Source organism: Xenopus tropicalis, chromosome 2 (genome assembly GCF_000004195.4).
Source record: "Xenopus tropicalis strain Nigerian chromosome 2, UCB_Xtro_10.0, whole genome shotgun sequence".
Lineage (NCBI taxonomy): Eukaryota > Metazoa > Chordata > Amphibia > Anura > Pipidae > Xenopus > Xenopus tropicalis.
This window is the reverse complement of record NC_030678.2, coordinates 91,678,899-91,694,184: the sequence shown is the minus strand read 5'-3', so window position 1 is coordinate 91,694,184 and position 15,286 is coordinate 91,678,899. Positions and strand designations below refer to the sequence as shown.

General features: G+C 40.2%; 1 protein-coding gene across 3 annotated transcripts in view; it reads right to left on the bottom strand.

The window, feature by feature from the left end:
- Positions 1–467: 467 nt before the first annotated feature.
- LOC100490302 overlaps positions 468–15,286 on the bottom strand; it is a 121,829-nt gene continuing 107,010 nt past the window's right edge. For all 3 annotated transcript variants that reach the window (XR_001169899.3, XM_012957438.3, XM_018091593.2), the window contains exons 28-30: positions 9,674–9,826; positions 1,631–1,831; positions 468–893 (exon numbers count right to left, since the gene is read on the bottom strand). Coding sequence is in view for 2 of the 3 variants with exons in the window: in XM_012957438.3 (XP_012812892.1) it covers positions 855–893; positions 1,631–1,831; positions 9,674–9,826 (393 nt within the window). In the remaining variant the exon portion in view is untranslated. The remainder of the gene's footprint in view (positions 894–1,630; positions 1,832–9,673; positions 9,827–15,286) is intronic.

The window sequence follows — 15,286 nt, the reverse complement described above, 5'->3', positions numbered from 1 at the left end:
ATTACTTATTGATTAAAAATGTATCCTTTCCCATGGAGACAGGATAGAAGTAATGGATTGCTGTTATTGAGAGGGGGATGGAGGACATGAAGAATGGTTTCTGTTTCAGCACCCTGGACAGTGGACTATTCTTTAGCAAAATCTCATTCTATTTTCACACAAATGATTAGTCTGAAAATCAAGCCAGTTGACCTGTGTGTGCAAAAGGTAGAGTCTGAATAAATGCTTAGCAATTTCTAATCAGCATTTTCTGGCCAAAAAACCTTTGTCTCTGAAACTGGCTGAGGAATTCAAGGCCATAGAATGTGCATTGATTGTTGTTTTTGTGTGCATTAAGCAGCTCTGGTTAGGTCATTAGTGTTTCCATTAATTTCAACTTTCTTCACGCAAGGCTTCTTATTATTGTCATGAGTTCAGGTACCTCAAGATGTAATGAAATAATATATATGTAATAAACACGCATGAAATAAAGACACTAAACTGAGATTTTCTTTACTAAAATATATGCAAACTAAACAGAAATAAATAATAATATTATGAAAACAGCAATGAAATAAGGCCCTGATTACTGAATTCAGGGTTAAGGTTCCATAGTTCTGCACTTTGGCACTTCTCTTGGCACAGCTCTGCAGATGTTGCAACATTTGGAATCCCATTAGGAGCTGTCAGGGTGTTGGGAATTGTAGTACAGCGAAACATGGAAGGCTACAAGTTGCCCAGTCCTGCATTGTCCGCATGAATATAAATACGATTATTAGTAAAATTTTCTTTTTTTTGTCTTCTTTGATGAAGTTTTGGGAAAAGAGGTCTCTGGTTTGTCTTCCAGCTATTGCCGCAGAACATTAACAGATGGCTTATAAAGGCCCATATCCAGCATTCAGCAGGGCTATCTCCTGCAGGCAATTCAGAACAGGATGAATTTTGTAAACAGAACATGACAAACAGTTAAAGAATACTTTAAAGGCGAAGCTAACTTTTAAACAAACATTTAGTGTGTAATAAAGAGACCTATTCCAAGCAATTTTCCAACTGGTCTTCACTGTTCATGTGTTTTAAATTATTATTCTTGCTATTCTACCTTTCTCTCTGACCTGAAACTGCAAATCCTATCTCACTGGTACATGACTGACCCTAGCAACCAAAAACACATTGATATTAAGTTTCCAATGTTATTGCCATTCTTATTTACTTTTGGTTATCTTTATACTTAGCCCCTTCACTATTCATTTTCTATACTGACAGGGTTAACCCTGTAAATGGTTGGTTTAAGTCACAGAGATTAAACAAACATGTCCCCCCAGTGAAACACTATCAAATACTACCCATCACTTGGGGCTACTGGTGGTGTACAAGGGTAAAGTAATCAATTATCTATGACTAAAGTCACATAAGTATAAACACTTTTAGACATTTTACACTGTTACAATGAGATGAATTTCAAAGTTTCATCTCTCTGCTTGCATTACATTAGAAACATTGCTTCCCTGTAAAAGATACTTCATTTTGTTTTTACCATTTCAGATATTGCATTTGCATTCCCCTACCTAAAACAACTATTGTGCAGATAGATCTGATGATGGAAATAGAAAGCATATTGTGAATATTTCATTTCTCAAATTTCCATACTTACAATAAGATCATAAAATTTATCTGCCATTGCTTCTTCATAAAATTGTTGATGCTGCTGATATGCTTGGCTATTCCGCTGCAGGTTCTGCTTCTTGTTATCAAAGCTTTGCAAAGCTAGCATAGACATGTCTTTGCCTTTCTTGTTAGTCTGTGTGGCCAGGAATTTCTTTACATTTCCAACTGTCAGGAGGTCGTTCACAACCTGGCACAGGAAAATAAAGTCGCAGTTTATTAGCAGCAAGATGCAATGTTGAGACTTAGGGGCATATTTATTAACATTAGAGACAAACATCATCAGTGATCAGCAATTAGATTTGAATGGTCACCTAGAAGTTAGAAAACAAAAGCAAAGATCTAATGCAATGGGTAACATCACCAGTGATGTTTGTCTCCAATGTTAAACTCCCCTTAGTGTTATTTAGAACGAGTGACCAAATCACCGAACAACTGGGCTTTATTATGGCTTGAAGGGTTAAAAAAGTACATCTACATATGAATATGTAAGGCATATCCTTATAATAAATTTCTAATTGATAACAAAGTTATCCTTCTTGATCTTTTTTAATCTTCATACCCATTTACTCAGTCTGCTAACCTTCTATCTGCCTGTTTATAAAGGACACCTTATTTAATGCAGTATTTCTGTGACTGGCAGGATAAAACAAACACAAAAGAGTGGTGAATGAAGTGATTAATTCAGACTAGCTGTATTGTTCAATTAATGAACCTTTGAAAAGGAATATTCAGTTCATGGTACCTTAAGTGGTGCCAGACATAACAGAGTATCGTTGAGACACTGGCATGACAATGTAAATATACATTTTCAGCTACAGGCTGTACTACCAACTAATCACATTGCAATAAAATTGCTCTTCATGCAAAAGACCTGTGGGTGATTCTGCTTGAAGGTTTATAGTGAACTGCACCCAGGCAGCTGCAGACTTTGGCGTGTGCCCTCTTATTATGCTATATATTAATATATATATATATATACAGTGGTGTGAAAAACTATTTGCCCCCTTCCTGATTTCTTATTCTTTTGCATGTTTGTCACACTTAAATGTTTCTGCTCATCAAAAACCGTTAACTATTAGTCAAAGATAACATAATTGAACACAAAATGCAGTTTTTAAATGAAGGTTTACGTTATTAAGGGAGAAAAAAAACTCCAAATCTACATGGCCCTGTGTGAAAAAGTGATTGCCCCCCCTTGTTAAAAAATAACTTAACTGTGGTTTATCAATTTCAATTTTCAATTTCAATATCAATTTCTGTAGTCACCCCCAGGCCTGATTACTGCCACACCTGTTTTAATCAAGAAATCACTTAAATAGGAGCTACCTGACACAGAGAAGTAGACCAAAAGCACCTCAAAAGCTACACATCATGCCAAGATCCAAAGAAATTCAGGAACAAATGAGAACAAAAGTCATTGAGATCTATCAGTCTGGTAAAGGTTATAAAGCCATTTCTAAAGCTTTGGGACTCCAGCGAACCACAGTGAGAGCCATTATCCACAAATGGCAAAAACATGGAACAGTGGTGAACCTTCCCAGGAGTGGCCGGCTGACCAAAATTACCCCAAGAGCGCAGAGACAAATCATCCGAGAGGCCACAAAAGACCCCAGGACAACATCTAAAGAACTGCAGGCCTCACTTGCCTCAATTAAGGTCAGTGTTCACGACTCCACCATAAGAAAGAGACTGGGCAAAAACGGCCTGCATGGCAGATTTCCAAGGCGCAAACCACTTTTAAGCAAAAAGAACATTATGGCTCGTCTCAATTTTGCTAAAAAACATCTCAATGATTGCCAAGACTTTTGGGAAAATACCTTGTGGACCGACAAGACAAAAGTTGAACTTTTTGGAAGGTGCGTGTCCCGTTACATCTGGCGTAAAAGTAACACAGCATTTCAGAAAAAGAACATCATACCAACAGTAAAATATGGTGGTGGTAGTGTGATGGTCTGGGGTTGTTTTGCTGCTTCAGGACCTGGAAGGCTTGCTGTGATAGATGGAACCATGAATTCTACTGTCTACCAAAAAATCCTGAAGGAGAATGTCCGGCCATCTGTTCGTCAACTCAAGCTGAAGCGATCTTGGGTGCTGCAGCAGGACAATGACCCAAAACACACCAGCAAATCCACCTCTGAATGGCTGAAGAAAAACAAAATGAAGACTTTGGAGTGGCCTAGTCAAAGTCCTGACCTGAATCCTATTGAGATGTTGTGGCATGACCTTAAAAAGGCGGTTCATGCTAGAAAACCCTCAGATAAAGCTGAATTACAACAATTCTGCAAAGATGAGTGGGCCAAAATTCCTCCAGAGCGCTGTAAAAGACTCATTGCAAGTTATCGCAAACGCTTGATTGCACTTATTGCTGCTAAGGGTGGCCCAACCAGTTATTAGGTTCAGGGGGGCAATTACTTCACACAGGGCCATGTAGGTTTGGATTTTTTTTCGCCCTAAATAATAAAAACCCTCATTTAAAAACTGCATTTTGTGTTTACTTGTGTTATCTTTGACTAATAGTTAAATGTGTTTGATGATCAGAAACATTTAAGTGTGACAAACATGCAAAAGAATAAGAAATCAGGAAGGGGGCAAATAGTTTTTCACACCACTGTATATATATACACATAATATACATCTAGCACCGGCAATCACCAAACCATAGGAAAATTCTGGGTGCTTCCCATTCAGTATACAAAGTCAGATGATCTGGAAGCACCATCTTGTTTTTCTGCTCTCTGTGACTGCTTCCAGATCATGTGATATTCACCTACTGCCTTAATGTATATTCTGTAAAATATAAGAGTAATATGAGATAACCATCAGCAAGATCACAGGTTGAGAACTTTTATACAGGTCATAGAACACAAAGGTGACTTCTAATTACCTAATATGTTAATGTAAAGAGCATGATTTAATGCAACATTTTCAATTAATTACATGACACCCTAAAATTACAAAGCATGGATATAATAACTGATGATGTCATTAAGCACTTAAAAGAATATATTTAAATACAGTGTCGGATTGGCGCACCGGGATACCGGGAGAAATCCTGGTGGGCCCTGGTCCGCTGGGCCCCGCTTACTTCAAATTAATGGTTTCCGTTCCTGGTGACCCCACCACCACCACGGATGATATTTATATATGTCTCATCGCCTTGCTGGGCCCCCTACCACTGTTGACGCTGCTGCTTTGGTGGGCCCCATACCGACTTCGGAGCCTGCACTCTGCTGAGCCTTCCACCATCTGCCTAGTATGGGAAAAATGGCCGTGCGCTTCACAGAAGAACGCATGGCCATGTTTCCTATACAAGGCAAGAGGTGGATGGCCCAGCAGAGCAACGGCTCCGAAGTCGGTATGGGGCCCACCAAAGCGGCAGCGTCAAGGGTGGTAGGGGGCCCAGCAAGACGACTATGTAATTTTCCTTCCTTTCTTCTGCCCCCTTCCTGCACAACCATTCTGCTTGGCCCCTGCTGACATTGCTTTTATTTTGCTTATATTATTTTTCTTGCTCCTACTGGCATGTGAAGTTAATTTGTTTATTTCCATTTTCTGAAGTGATCTGGCTTGTCTGGGGTTAATAAGTTTAATAGCCATTTCATACTGACATTTCTGCAGTTAATGCTTATTATCCACTTTTATTACCCACATTTCTGCAGTTAATGCTTATTCACTTTAGGCCCCATATTATGGTGAGACAGCCCTGTTGTGCATGTAAATAGCGTGGGTTGGGTGGCAATAGCAGCAAATTCAGCAGCTGCACTTGTATGTTTGGTGGGCCCCTGGGGTGAGATTTTCTGGTGGGCCCCAGGTACCCCAGTATTAGGGACTTACTGTTACAAATGTTACATCCAGTATTGTAGCCAGATCCTGTCAGTGAGAGGTGGGAATTGCAGGGCAAGGACTGCTGTTCGAAGGGGAGCACAGCTGTTTACTACTCCAGGGGAAGACCCTGTGTAAGGTGCGCTTTGCCATGGTAACGTCTATGCGTTGCTATGGTCAAGTGTCTGGTGTGGAAAGGTTGTAATGCCAGGTTTTCAAAAGTAAAAAATTTTAAATTAAAAAAAGCAAAACTGGAACTTTCCCAATTAATACTCTGTATTGGAAGATTCAATAACCACTAGAGTTACAGGCACTCCTCTGAACTCAGAGACTCCCACCTAATGATCAATTGTGCTCATAAACATATCATTTTGGGGAACAGTGTAGGAAAGTAACCTTACTTATGTTTTACCAGGGTACTATATCATACGTAATTGGCCGAATTAGAGAACCCTAGAACAGGAGAATAAAAAGAGGGAAAGAAAAAAAGGAGAAGATGAATTTAGACATATATCACCCAGAACAGTAAGTGTTGCGCAGCAAGAGTGCATAGTCCACAGGAGCAAAAGTTGGTGGTATATAGGGTGAGTGGTCCATAATCCACATAAGTTAAGGGACATATAAAGGGGATAGGACACTGATCACCAAATTATGCCATGAGAGATATGAGAGAGACCAGACTCAGAACCAGACGTAGATATATAAGGCAATGGTAGCATCTGTATATAGTTTAAATAAACCATTAAACCAATGCGTCGTGTTTGAATTGTTGGAAGCATTTGAAGCCACTGAGTTAACGTTGGTAGAGTTAGTTTGTGCGGACAGAAGGCGCTGGATTCTGGGAAGGGTCCACCACCTGTAGAGCCCATACTAGAATTAGGGCTGATGTCAGGGGTAAAGGACACACAGCCCGTCCAATAGCACGCCTTTGTGTGTAAGGGAGGTATATATAGGGTTGCAACACCCACCCATAGTAGAAGGGGTAGTTTGTATCATTATTACCCCAAACCTGCGCTGGAATACAGGTTTTAGTCCGCAGTGCTAATAACCTTATAACCAGGTACTATATAACCCCTCTAAAGTCCACCACTACTACTTTACTCTAACTTCTATTCTACTCTTCTTGGTTCAGTCTCACATTTTCACCTGGATATATGGTGTTTGGTTCCACAGCCAGAGTGTTTTCATCCATTTTACAGTAGATTTACTTGAACAACAGGGACACTTGTAGCCCGTTCTCTCTGATACAGATCACTCAACCAACATTTGCCTGATGGGGGTAGTCCACTTAAAACAATGGTGGAGTTTGAGCACCACATGGGGACTATGTCTCCTATGAAGCACTGTAAGTACGAAGTCTCTTAATAGAGCACTGCGGACTAAAACCTGTATTCCAGCGCAGGTTTGGGGTAATAATGATACAAACTACCCCTTCTACTATGGGTGGGTGTTGCAACCCTATATATACCTCCCTTACACACAAAGGCGTGCTATTGGACGGGCTGTGTGTCCTTTACCCCTGACATCAGCCCTAATTCTAGTATGGGCTCTACAGGTGGTGGACCCTTCCCAGAATCCAGCGCCTTCTGTCCGCACAAACTAACTCTACCAACGTTAACTCAGTGGCTTCAAATGCTTCCAACAATTCAAACACGACGCATTGGTTTAATGGTTTATTTAAACTATATACAGATGCTACCATTGCCTTATATATCTATGTCTGGTTCTGAGTCTGGTCTCTCTCATATCTCTCATGGCATACTTTGGTGATCAGTGTCCTATCCCCTTTATATGTCCCTTAACTTATGTGGATTATGGACCACTCACCCTATATACCACCAACTTTTGCTCCTGTGGACTATGCACTCTTGCTGCGCAACACTTACTGTTCTGGGTGATATATGTCTAAATTCATCTTCTCCTTTTTTTCTTCCCTCTTTTTATTCTCCTGTTCTAGGGTTCTCTAATTCGGCCAATTACGTATGATATAGTACCCTGGTAAAACATAAGTAAGGTTACTTTCCTAAACTGTTCCCCAAAATGATATGTTTATGAGCACAATTGATCATTAGGTGGAAGTCTCTGAGTTCAGAGGAGTGCCTGTAACTCTAGTGGTTATTGAATCTCCCAATACAGAGTATTAATTGGGAAATTTCCAGTTTTGCTTTTTTTAATTTAAAATTTTTTACTTTTGAAAACCTGGCATTACAACCTTTCCACACCAGACACTTGACCATAGCAACGCATAGACGTTACCATGGCAATGCGCACCTTACACAGGGTCTTCCCCTGGAGTAGTAAACAGCTGTGCTGAGCCCTTCGAACAGCAGTCCTTGCCCTGCAATTCCCGCCTCTCACTGACAGTATCTGGCTACAATACTGGATGTAACATTTGTAACAGTAAGTCCCTAATACATTGTAACCGCTCCTAATTATTGCAACATACGCCTAGTGTGAACTCCCTATTCCTTCACTGACTCTAAGGTACTTAAATTAACTTTGCAACAAATCTGTGATGATGTAGCTGATGTTTTTTTCTCACCAGTTGAGCTCTGTTTTGTTACATTTAACAGCATACAATGTTGCGCTTTCCTGAGACACAAGTGCTTCAGAATCTCCTGTATATAGTTGTTATATGCCGTATTTATGTTACATGTGTATATATTCCCTTTTATTTTTACTTTTTTGCAAATTCTTTTGTTTATTCACAACTTTGGTGTTTTCCCCCAATGATTGACTTGTGTTGATAATATCATTCCCCACTTTTCCCGCCCCTGAATGTTAATTAGGCTCTGGTTTAGCTGTGTGAGTCACTTTGAAAAAGGCTACTGAGGTAGCCGAATCGTTAGTCTTCTCAATAAACACCAGATTAATTCTATAAGTCCTGTGAGTGCGGATCTCTTCGCTGCTGTATATATATATATATATATATATATATATATTTAATTGATCAGTGTAATATTACTAGAACAAAGCACTAAATAACCAAGTATACTGAAATGCTATAGCCATGCCAAAAGAAGATGGAAAGGCCTTAAGACTGCAGCTTAGCTCATACTGTGTTAAAGAGAATTTTGACATCAATAAAATCATAAAAACATACTTAAACATTAAAAAAAATTATAGCTGCCAAAAATGTAAGTCCAACCAATCTCAATCAATTTCTAAACAAAATGAAAACACCATTTTGCTATTTGTGAATAAAAAATAATGTACTTTTTGGGTAAATATGTACTAAAGCCTAACTAAAGAAGTAGGGCAGAATGTTGTACATTATGTTTAGGGCTTCTATACCAGCTCAAGGCACCCACAGCCATTTAGCAGGAAAGATATGTGCCCCCAAAGATGCCCCAGTAGCCCCCCATCTTCTTTCCTGTTGATTCCCTGCACATGCTCTGTGCTGCTGTCAATTAGTGAGCTTAGGGGCTGACTCACATAGGACAACTTGAACCTGGTCTGTTTTTTTCTAATAAGATTGTGCAGAAAACCCAGAACTATAGTGTTCTGTAACAGGGATCCCTGAGTGAAAAGCTGGGGCCAAGAAGGGAAACCCCTGTAAGCACTGGTCATAAGTGATGCAATTTTGGGCCCCCAGAACATCCTGGAAAAATCCTACTCAATTCAAAAGTCAGAATCAATAAGAGGGGTAGAAGCAAGGATAGACAAATGCTTTGCTGGGATAGAGGCCACAGGGTAAGGGCAGGTGGCAGTAATATAACAAGGATACAATGCACAGGGAGGGTTTTAAAACCAAAAAGCTGTAAAAATCCCAATTGGGCCCTAGGAGTCAGGATACCCAAGCCAAAATCGAACACATGCTTCTTGATGTCAAAAAGCCCACTGCCAAGTAATGACCCAATGAATATATGGGCATGGACTAGGATGCCCAGAGGGGAAAGCCAATGGAGCACAAATAGAAGTAAGGGATCATGACAGTCTCCCGAAGCATTACCGCCTCAAAATACTGACCACTATGTTAACATGTAGCAGTTGTTTTTTTTATTCTGTCGGTTTGCTTCAGAGGATCCCTCTTTAGAGAACTGACAGACAGGCAGAAAACAAGATGCGTTTTCGGTTGTGGAAGCAAAGTAATGCAAAATATTTAATATTTCCAAAATCCAAACTAATCAATATAATGTCCTTTTAATATAAACAAAGCACCTGGCCAAATAGCACACTGATGCTTATCCATGGTATAAATACTTACGGGCAAAGCATAGTGTTCATCATCGGTGTAATGTCCATCCCACATTTCCATTGTAACACATCCATAACTTGAGAGAAGCTTTAAATTCTTTTTCTTTAAGCCCTGTTCCATTGCTGTTTTCACTGAATGTGTAGAAAGTAACTGAAGAAATTCCTGTAGGTGATATAATAGGTCAGTCATGTTAAACAGCAGTATATGTATTCCAGGGGTAAGACAAAAAGCATTAGGATCAAACCAAAATAGTACTGGACCTTCATATCATTGGTCGCTGTATTAAAGGAAATGTTTAGCATTGGTGCGGCTAGATTACCCAGTAATTGTATTCCTCAAAGACATCTCTTTTGATGGTTAACAATACAATCTTAAAATAACAGTTCCTTTACTAGGGGATAGTTTTCTTGTTTTTTCTGTGAACACATTTTGCAATAAGGACATCGTTGCATGTAATTTTAGATACAGAAGGGCTCATTTACTACACCTACAGTGCAATTGCAAGTCCCATCCACAGAGCACCCTAGTACTTTAATGCATCCTGGCTTGCACAGCTTTTACCCACTGGCTGTGTTGTATTCATAGGGAGGGTGTAGGTCTTTGCAATCCATTCTGGAGAACCAAACCTGCACCTAAAGGTGCAACCCATGAGGCAAGATACAAAGTAAAAAAACATGGTGCTGTGTGATCCTGCCCTTCCCTTTGTGACTGAGGCCCATAATGTATGTATGTTATTATAAACAAATGAACTTTATGGTATCTGTAGGTAAGAGAACAAGGTGTATTTATTTGGCAGGAAGAACAACAGAATTTTAAATAGTTCTACTGCAAAACTGTAAATAAAAGTGCTATGAGACCATATCCCTGCATTATGTTTTTGCCACATGGATTGGAGAGTAACAAAGAATGTGTTAATGAAAAGACATCCACACTATCTTGCTGTTCTGATTTCTTGTTTTCTTCCCCCTTGCTATCCTCTTTTTAGGATCAAATCTCCAGTATTTGCATGATAGCTGATGCTGACAGAGGTCTTTGCCCTACCTCCTCCCTAAGCAAGGGCAGCTCTGAGAAAAGCAATCACTATCCAGGGTATCCAATGTCTCATCTCATTTATCTATGTTCACGTTGGCTGTTTGACAGTTTTAATATTTCACAGCCTCTCAGATCTAGGAACTCACTAGGGATTTCTATTCTATTGTAGGGCTGTATGACATTGGAATATTTTTTAGTTTGGGGGGAGTGTTGTTATTTACTGCATTCTTCTGATATGCGTATTGGATTGTGTACAAGATTCAATATATTAAGAACGTCGGCTTTCATTTTTCACCGTAATTGCAGCAAGTCGGTAAGTAAATATTATGCAAGCCAATTCTCGTCAGAATGATTGCTTTGAAAGCTAGAATGCATATTAAATTCAAACTATAACCGTGGCCCAGTGGGAAAGTGGCCTAAAGATTTATGTTCTCTGTAGCTCGCATCCTTCCAGCTGTAGGAGATCTGACGACAGTGCAAATGGTGCTCTCTCAAGGAATGTTTCACAGGTCATTGGCTGACCTCACTCTGCTTGGGCCGAGGCCAGAACTCCTGTGGTGTTCCAGCGATGCTGTCTGGATGTTCACAACAAATACTAACACGATAAATCCTTTAATAAAGCATGTTGTGTTGGTAGGAGAAAAAACTGAGATCTCACTGAGATTTGAAAAATAAAAAAGACTGCTTAATAAACACAAATGTAATGTTATAAAATGGTTTCTCTTTAATTTTTTTATGGTGCTTAATTATGTAAATCAGTTTGCATATTTACTAAGTGGTAATTATAAAAACTGTCTCCCTGGAAACATTCTGTTTTTGCTTGAATAGAACTCTGGCTATACCTAGGTTATTTGGTAGGCATAGTATGACTACGCACTTTTTTTAAATGATTTGAACTTGCTCATCTATTATACCTGTCACTAATAATTCAAGTGATTATCATGAGAGAGGCAGGGTACAAAGAACACAACTGCCATGTTTTTGGCACTTTGCTCCATTCCCCACCCTCAGCACCTGTGGGACTCCAAAATGGAGTGCAAGGATCTGCACTTTCCAGATAAATACAGCACAACCTCCAGGTGAGGGGAGGCAAATGGGTGTCAGGCCCAGATTTGTGGGAAGGATACAAAGGCCTGGGCCTAGGGTGGCACAAAATTAGGGGGGCCATGCCACCCAGCCGCTTCTGCCAATCTAAAGAACTGGACATGTTGGAGTCCCCAGCAGCTGCAAGAACTAACATGGTATTGGGTGGGAGAACATGTGCAGGGGGTGGGCAGGGAGCATCGGGTTGCAAGGCGGACAGGTTGCCTGGCAGGTGGGCAGCTTGTTTGACACAGGCCCAGGGGTGCCCATTTTAGAAATACAGCCCTGCCCCCAGTCCCCTAAATTAAGTGTCATTCAAATGCACAAGTTAGAGGGCACAGTCAACGTGAGGTGCAGAGCACAGTAATGTACAGAATTCATGTATTTTTTTTTTTAATAAAGACTAAGGGGCACATTTACTAAAACTCAAACATTTCCATTTTTATTTTTAAAAATTTGAATAAACTAATTTCCACAAATGTCTGACATTTATTAAATGAAAAGACTCAAAGATCCTGAGTCAATTTGTCACATAAAAACTGCGACTTTTTGGAATTGGCCCACAAAAACCAGTGTCAAAAATCTGAAACCTCCTGGATCTTCCAGGAAAGGGGAGGGACATCTGCCATAGACTTCAATACTACTACTTCATGATTTTTAGCTGTTTGGACACATAGTAGTCTTGAAAAATGTGTGACTTTTTTTTGCACGACTTTTAGTGCTAAAAATCCGAATTCGAAAAAGAAAATCTGATCGTTAGTAAATAGCCCCCTAAGAGGCCATTTCTAGGCAAAGAGAGCCCTCACCAATGTAAATGTGACCTAACTGAAAGAATCAAACTTGGCTGGTGCATAAAGAGAGACAGATTGCTGAGAAGGGAATACAGAAGAATATCTTGATTATTTCAGCAGCAGTACGGAGCTTTAGCTGATTATATATTTAGAACATTTCTCATTTCCATGTGATGAAGCTTATACTAAATATTCTTTTCCACAATAGAACCCCTTTAATATTTTTCGCATAATGTAATATGCCCATCTTTAATTATGGGGAAAATATACAAGGTTGGGATTTGGATTCTGGCAGATTTTGGTTAACATGTACAGCCTCTGTAGAGAATGTAGGAATTCTTTGAGCAGAGGGTAATAGATGATGAAGCCATCTTTTTTCTGCCTCAGCTACTGTGTTACTAAGAATACATTAGTATCACCTCACCATCCGTCCCCTAATGTACTCCCACTTTTCCATAGTTATAATAAGGCTGTTTCAAAACAACTTTTTTATTTATTGAAATCTCTTGTTTCCACTGCATAATAATGCCCAGCAAAAACAAAAGGACATTCCCTTGAGATCAATTCAGTGTAATTCAATACAGATTGCTATATTCTACTGTTGCAATTTGGTTTTCGATCATGGTGTAATAAATGGACTCTTTCAACCTCTGCACCAATATAAAAATGTAATATTAGAGCTTGTGCTGTCAATGGAAATCACGTAAAACATCCTGTAAGTATTTGCTTTTTATGTTGCTCTGCAGGGCAAGGAATCATTAAAAACCCAGCAGAACTGACTTCTCGTCAACCCTCCGTTATATACACACTACAATTTTCTTTCCATTATACATAACATTTTCATGTATCAGTCCTGGTAACCTTTGAAGCGCTTGAAAGGTTTTAATAATGTTTATGAGAGGCAAGGTTAAAAATATCTCCCATAATTTAATCACCAAAATTAGATTTCCTTCTAGAAAACATAGTACGGTATTTCTCTGCCATTTATGATATCGTTCAATACTGGAGAAAAGGTGTAGTTGGTAAACTCAGTCTCTACATATCTTATTCTTTCCAAAGAAGGAAAGAGAGTGAATCCCTCTATTGGGCTATGCTCAGTGTTTCATGTCCATTCATTTTGGGATCCTTTGCTTATAGCTGCATGGCTTTTAATAAAAAGTTATCTAGTTTCACCTGGCATCATTACTTGTGTTCAGTATGTGAATGACGTCTGCACCTCATTTTTAGGCGCAGGTGTGCTTCACTGAGGAAACCCTAAATCTATTGCTTGGTCAGGATGTGGTGGTAGCTCCTGGGTTCCCCTGTGTCAGTAGGTGCAGTAGTGCCCGTTTCAGAACGGAAGGCAGAAAGGGCTGAGTGGGGGCGAATGCAGATATACAGAGGTATAAGGAGTGCAGTTTGATGGAAGTACCCGTGGAAAAGGTTTTACATGCAAATAAATGCGGGGACTGCAACTGTGCTTGTGGGAATAAAGTAGCCCTAACATATCAAATATTGAAACTGATAAATTTCTATTTTTCAGAAAACAATAAAATTGTTTCGACATTTGATAAGTTGTCTTGGTGCCATTTGCCTTTAAATTTAGGGGCACATTTAGTAATCCATGAATGTCCGAAAAGCGTCTGAATGCGTTTTTTTTGTAATGATCGGTATTTTGCAATTTTTTTTGTAAATTGTCGCGACTTTTTGGTAGCCGTTACGACTTTTTCGTAAATTGTCGCAAATTTTTCGTAGCGTTCCGACTTGCGCAAATTGTTGCGACTTTTTCATAGCTGGCGCGCCGAGTACGAAAGTTTCGGATTCATTCAAGCTTCAGTATCGTGACTTTCCTTGGGCCAGGTTGGAGCTGCAGAGTGCCATTGAGTCCTATGGGAGACTTTCCTTGGGCCGGGTTGGAGCTGCAGAGTGCCATTGAGCCCTATGGGAGACTTTCCTTGGGCCAGGTTGGAGCTGCAGAGTGCCATTGAGCCCTATGGGAGACTTTCCTTGGGCCAGGTTGGAGCTGCAGAGTGCCATTGAGCCCTATGGGAGACTTTCCTTGGGCCAGGTTGGAGCTGCAGAGTGCCATTGAGTCCTATGGGAGACTTTCCTTGGGCCAGGTTGGAGCTGCAGAGTGCCATTGAGCCCTATGGGAGACTTTCCTTGGGCCGGGTTGGAGCTGCAGAGTGCCATTGAGCCCTATGGGAGACTTTCCTTGGGCCAGGTTGGAGCTGCAGAGTGCCATTGAGTCCTATGGGAGACTTTCCTTGGGCCAGGTTGGAGCTGCAGAGTGCCATTGAGTCCTATGGGAGACTTTCCTTGGGCCGGGTTGGAGCTGCAGAGTGCCATTGAGTCCTATGGGAGGCTTCCAAAATCATGCAAAGTCTGAAAGTTTTGCCCGCCGTTTACGAGCGCTCAATACGAAAAAGTCGCGACAATATACGAGCAAATCGTAACGCCTACGAAAAAGTCGTGACAATTCGCGCAAGTTGTAATGGCTACGAAAAAGTCGCGACAATTTACGGAAAAGTCGTAACGGGACGGAAAAAAACGCAAAAAATACGAAAAAGTCGCAAAATGTTCATTTTTTCCATTCGGATTCGTGGATTAGTAAATGTGCCCCATAGAGATCAGATAATTTGCAAGTCAGACCATTATTTCTTTATTCACATTTTACATAGTGCCCCAACTTTTTTGGAAAAGGGCTTGTACATACATATACAAGACAAGGTGGGGT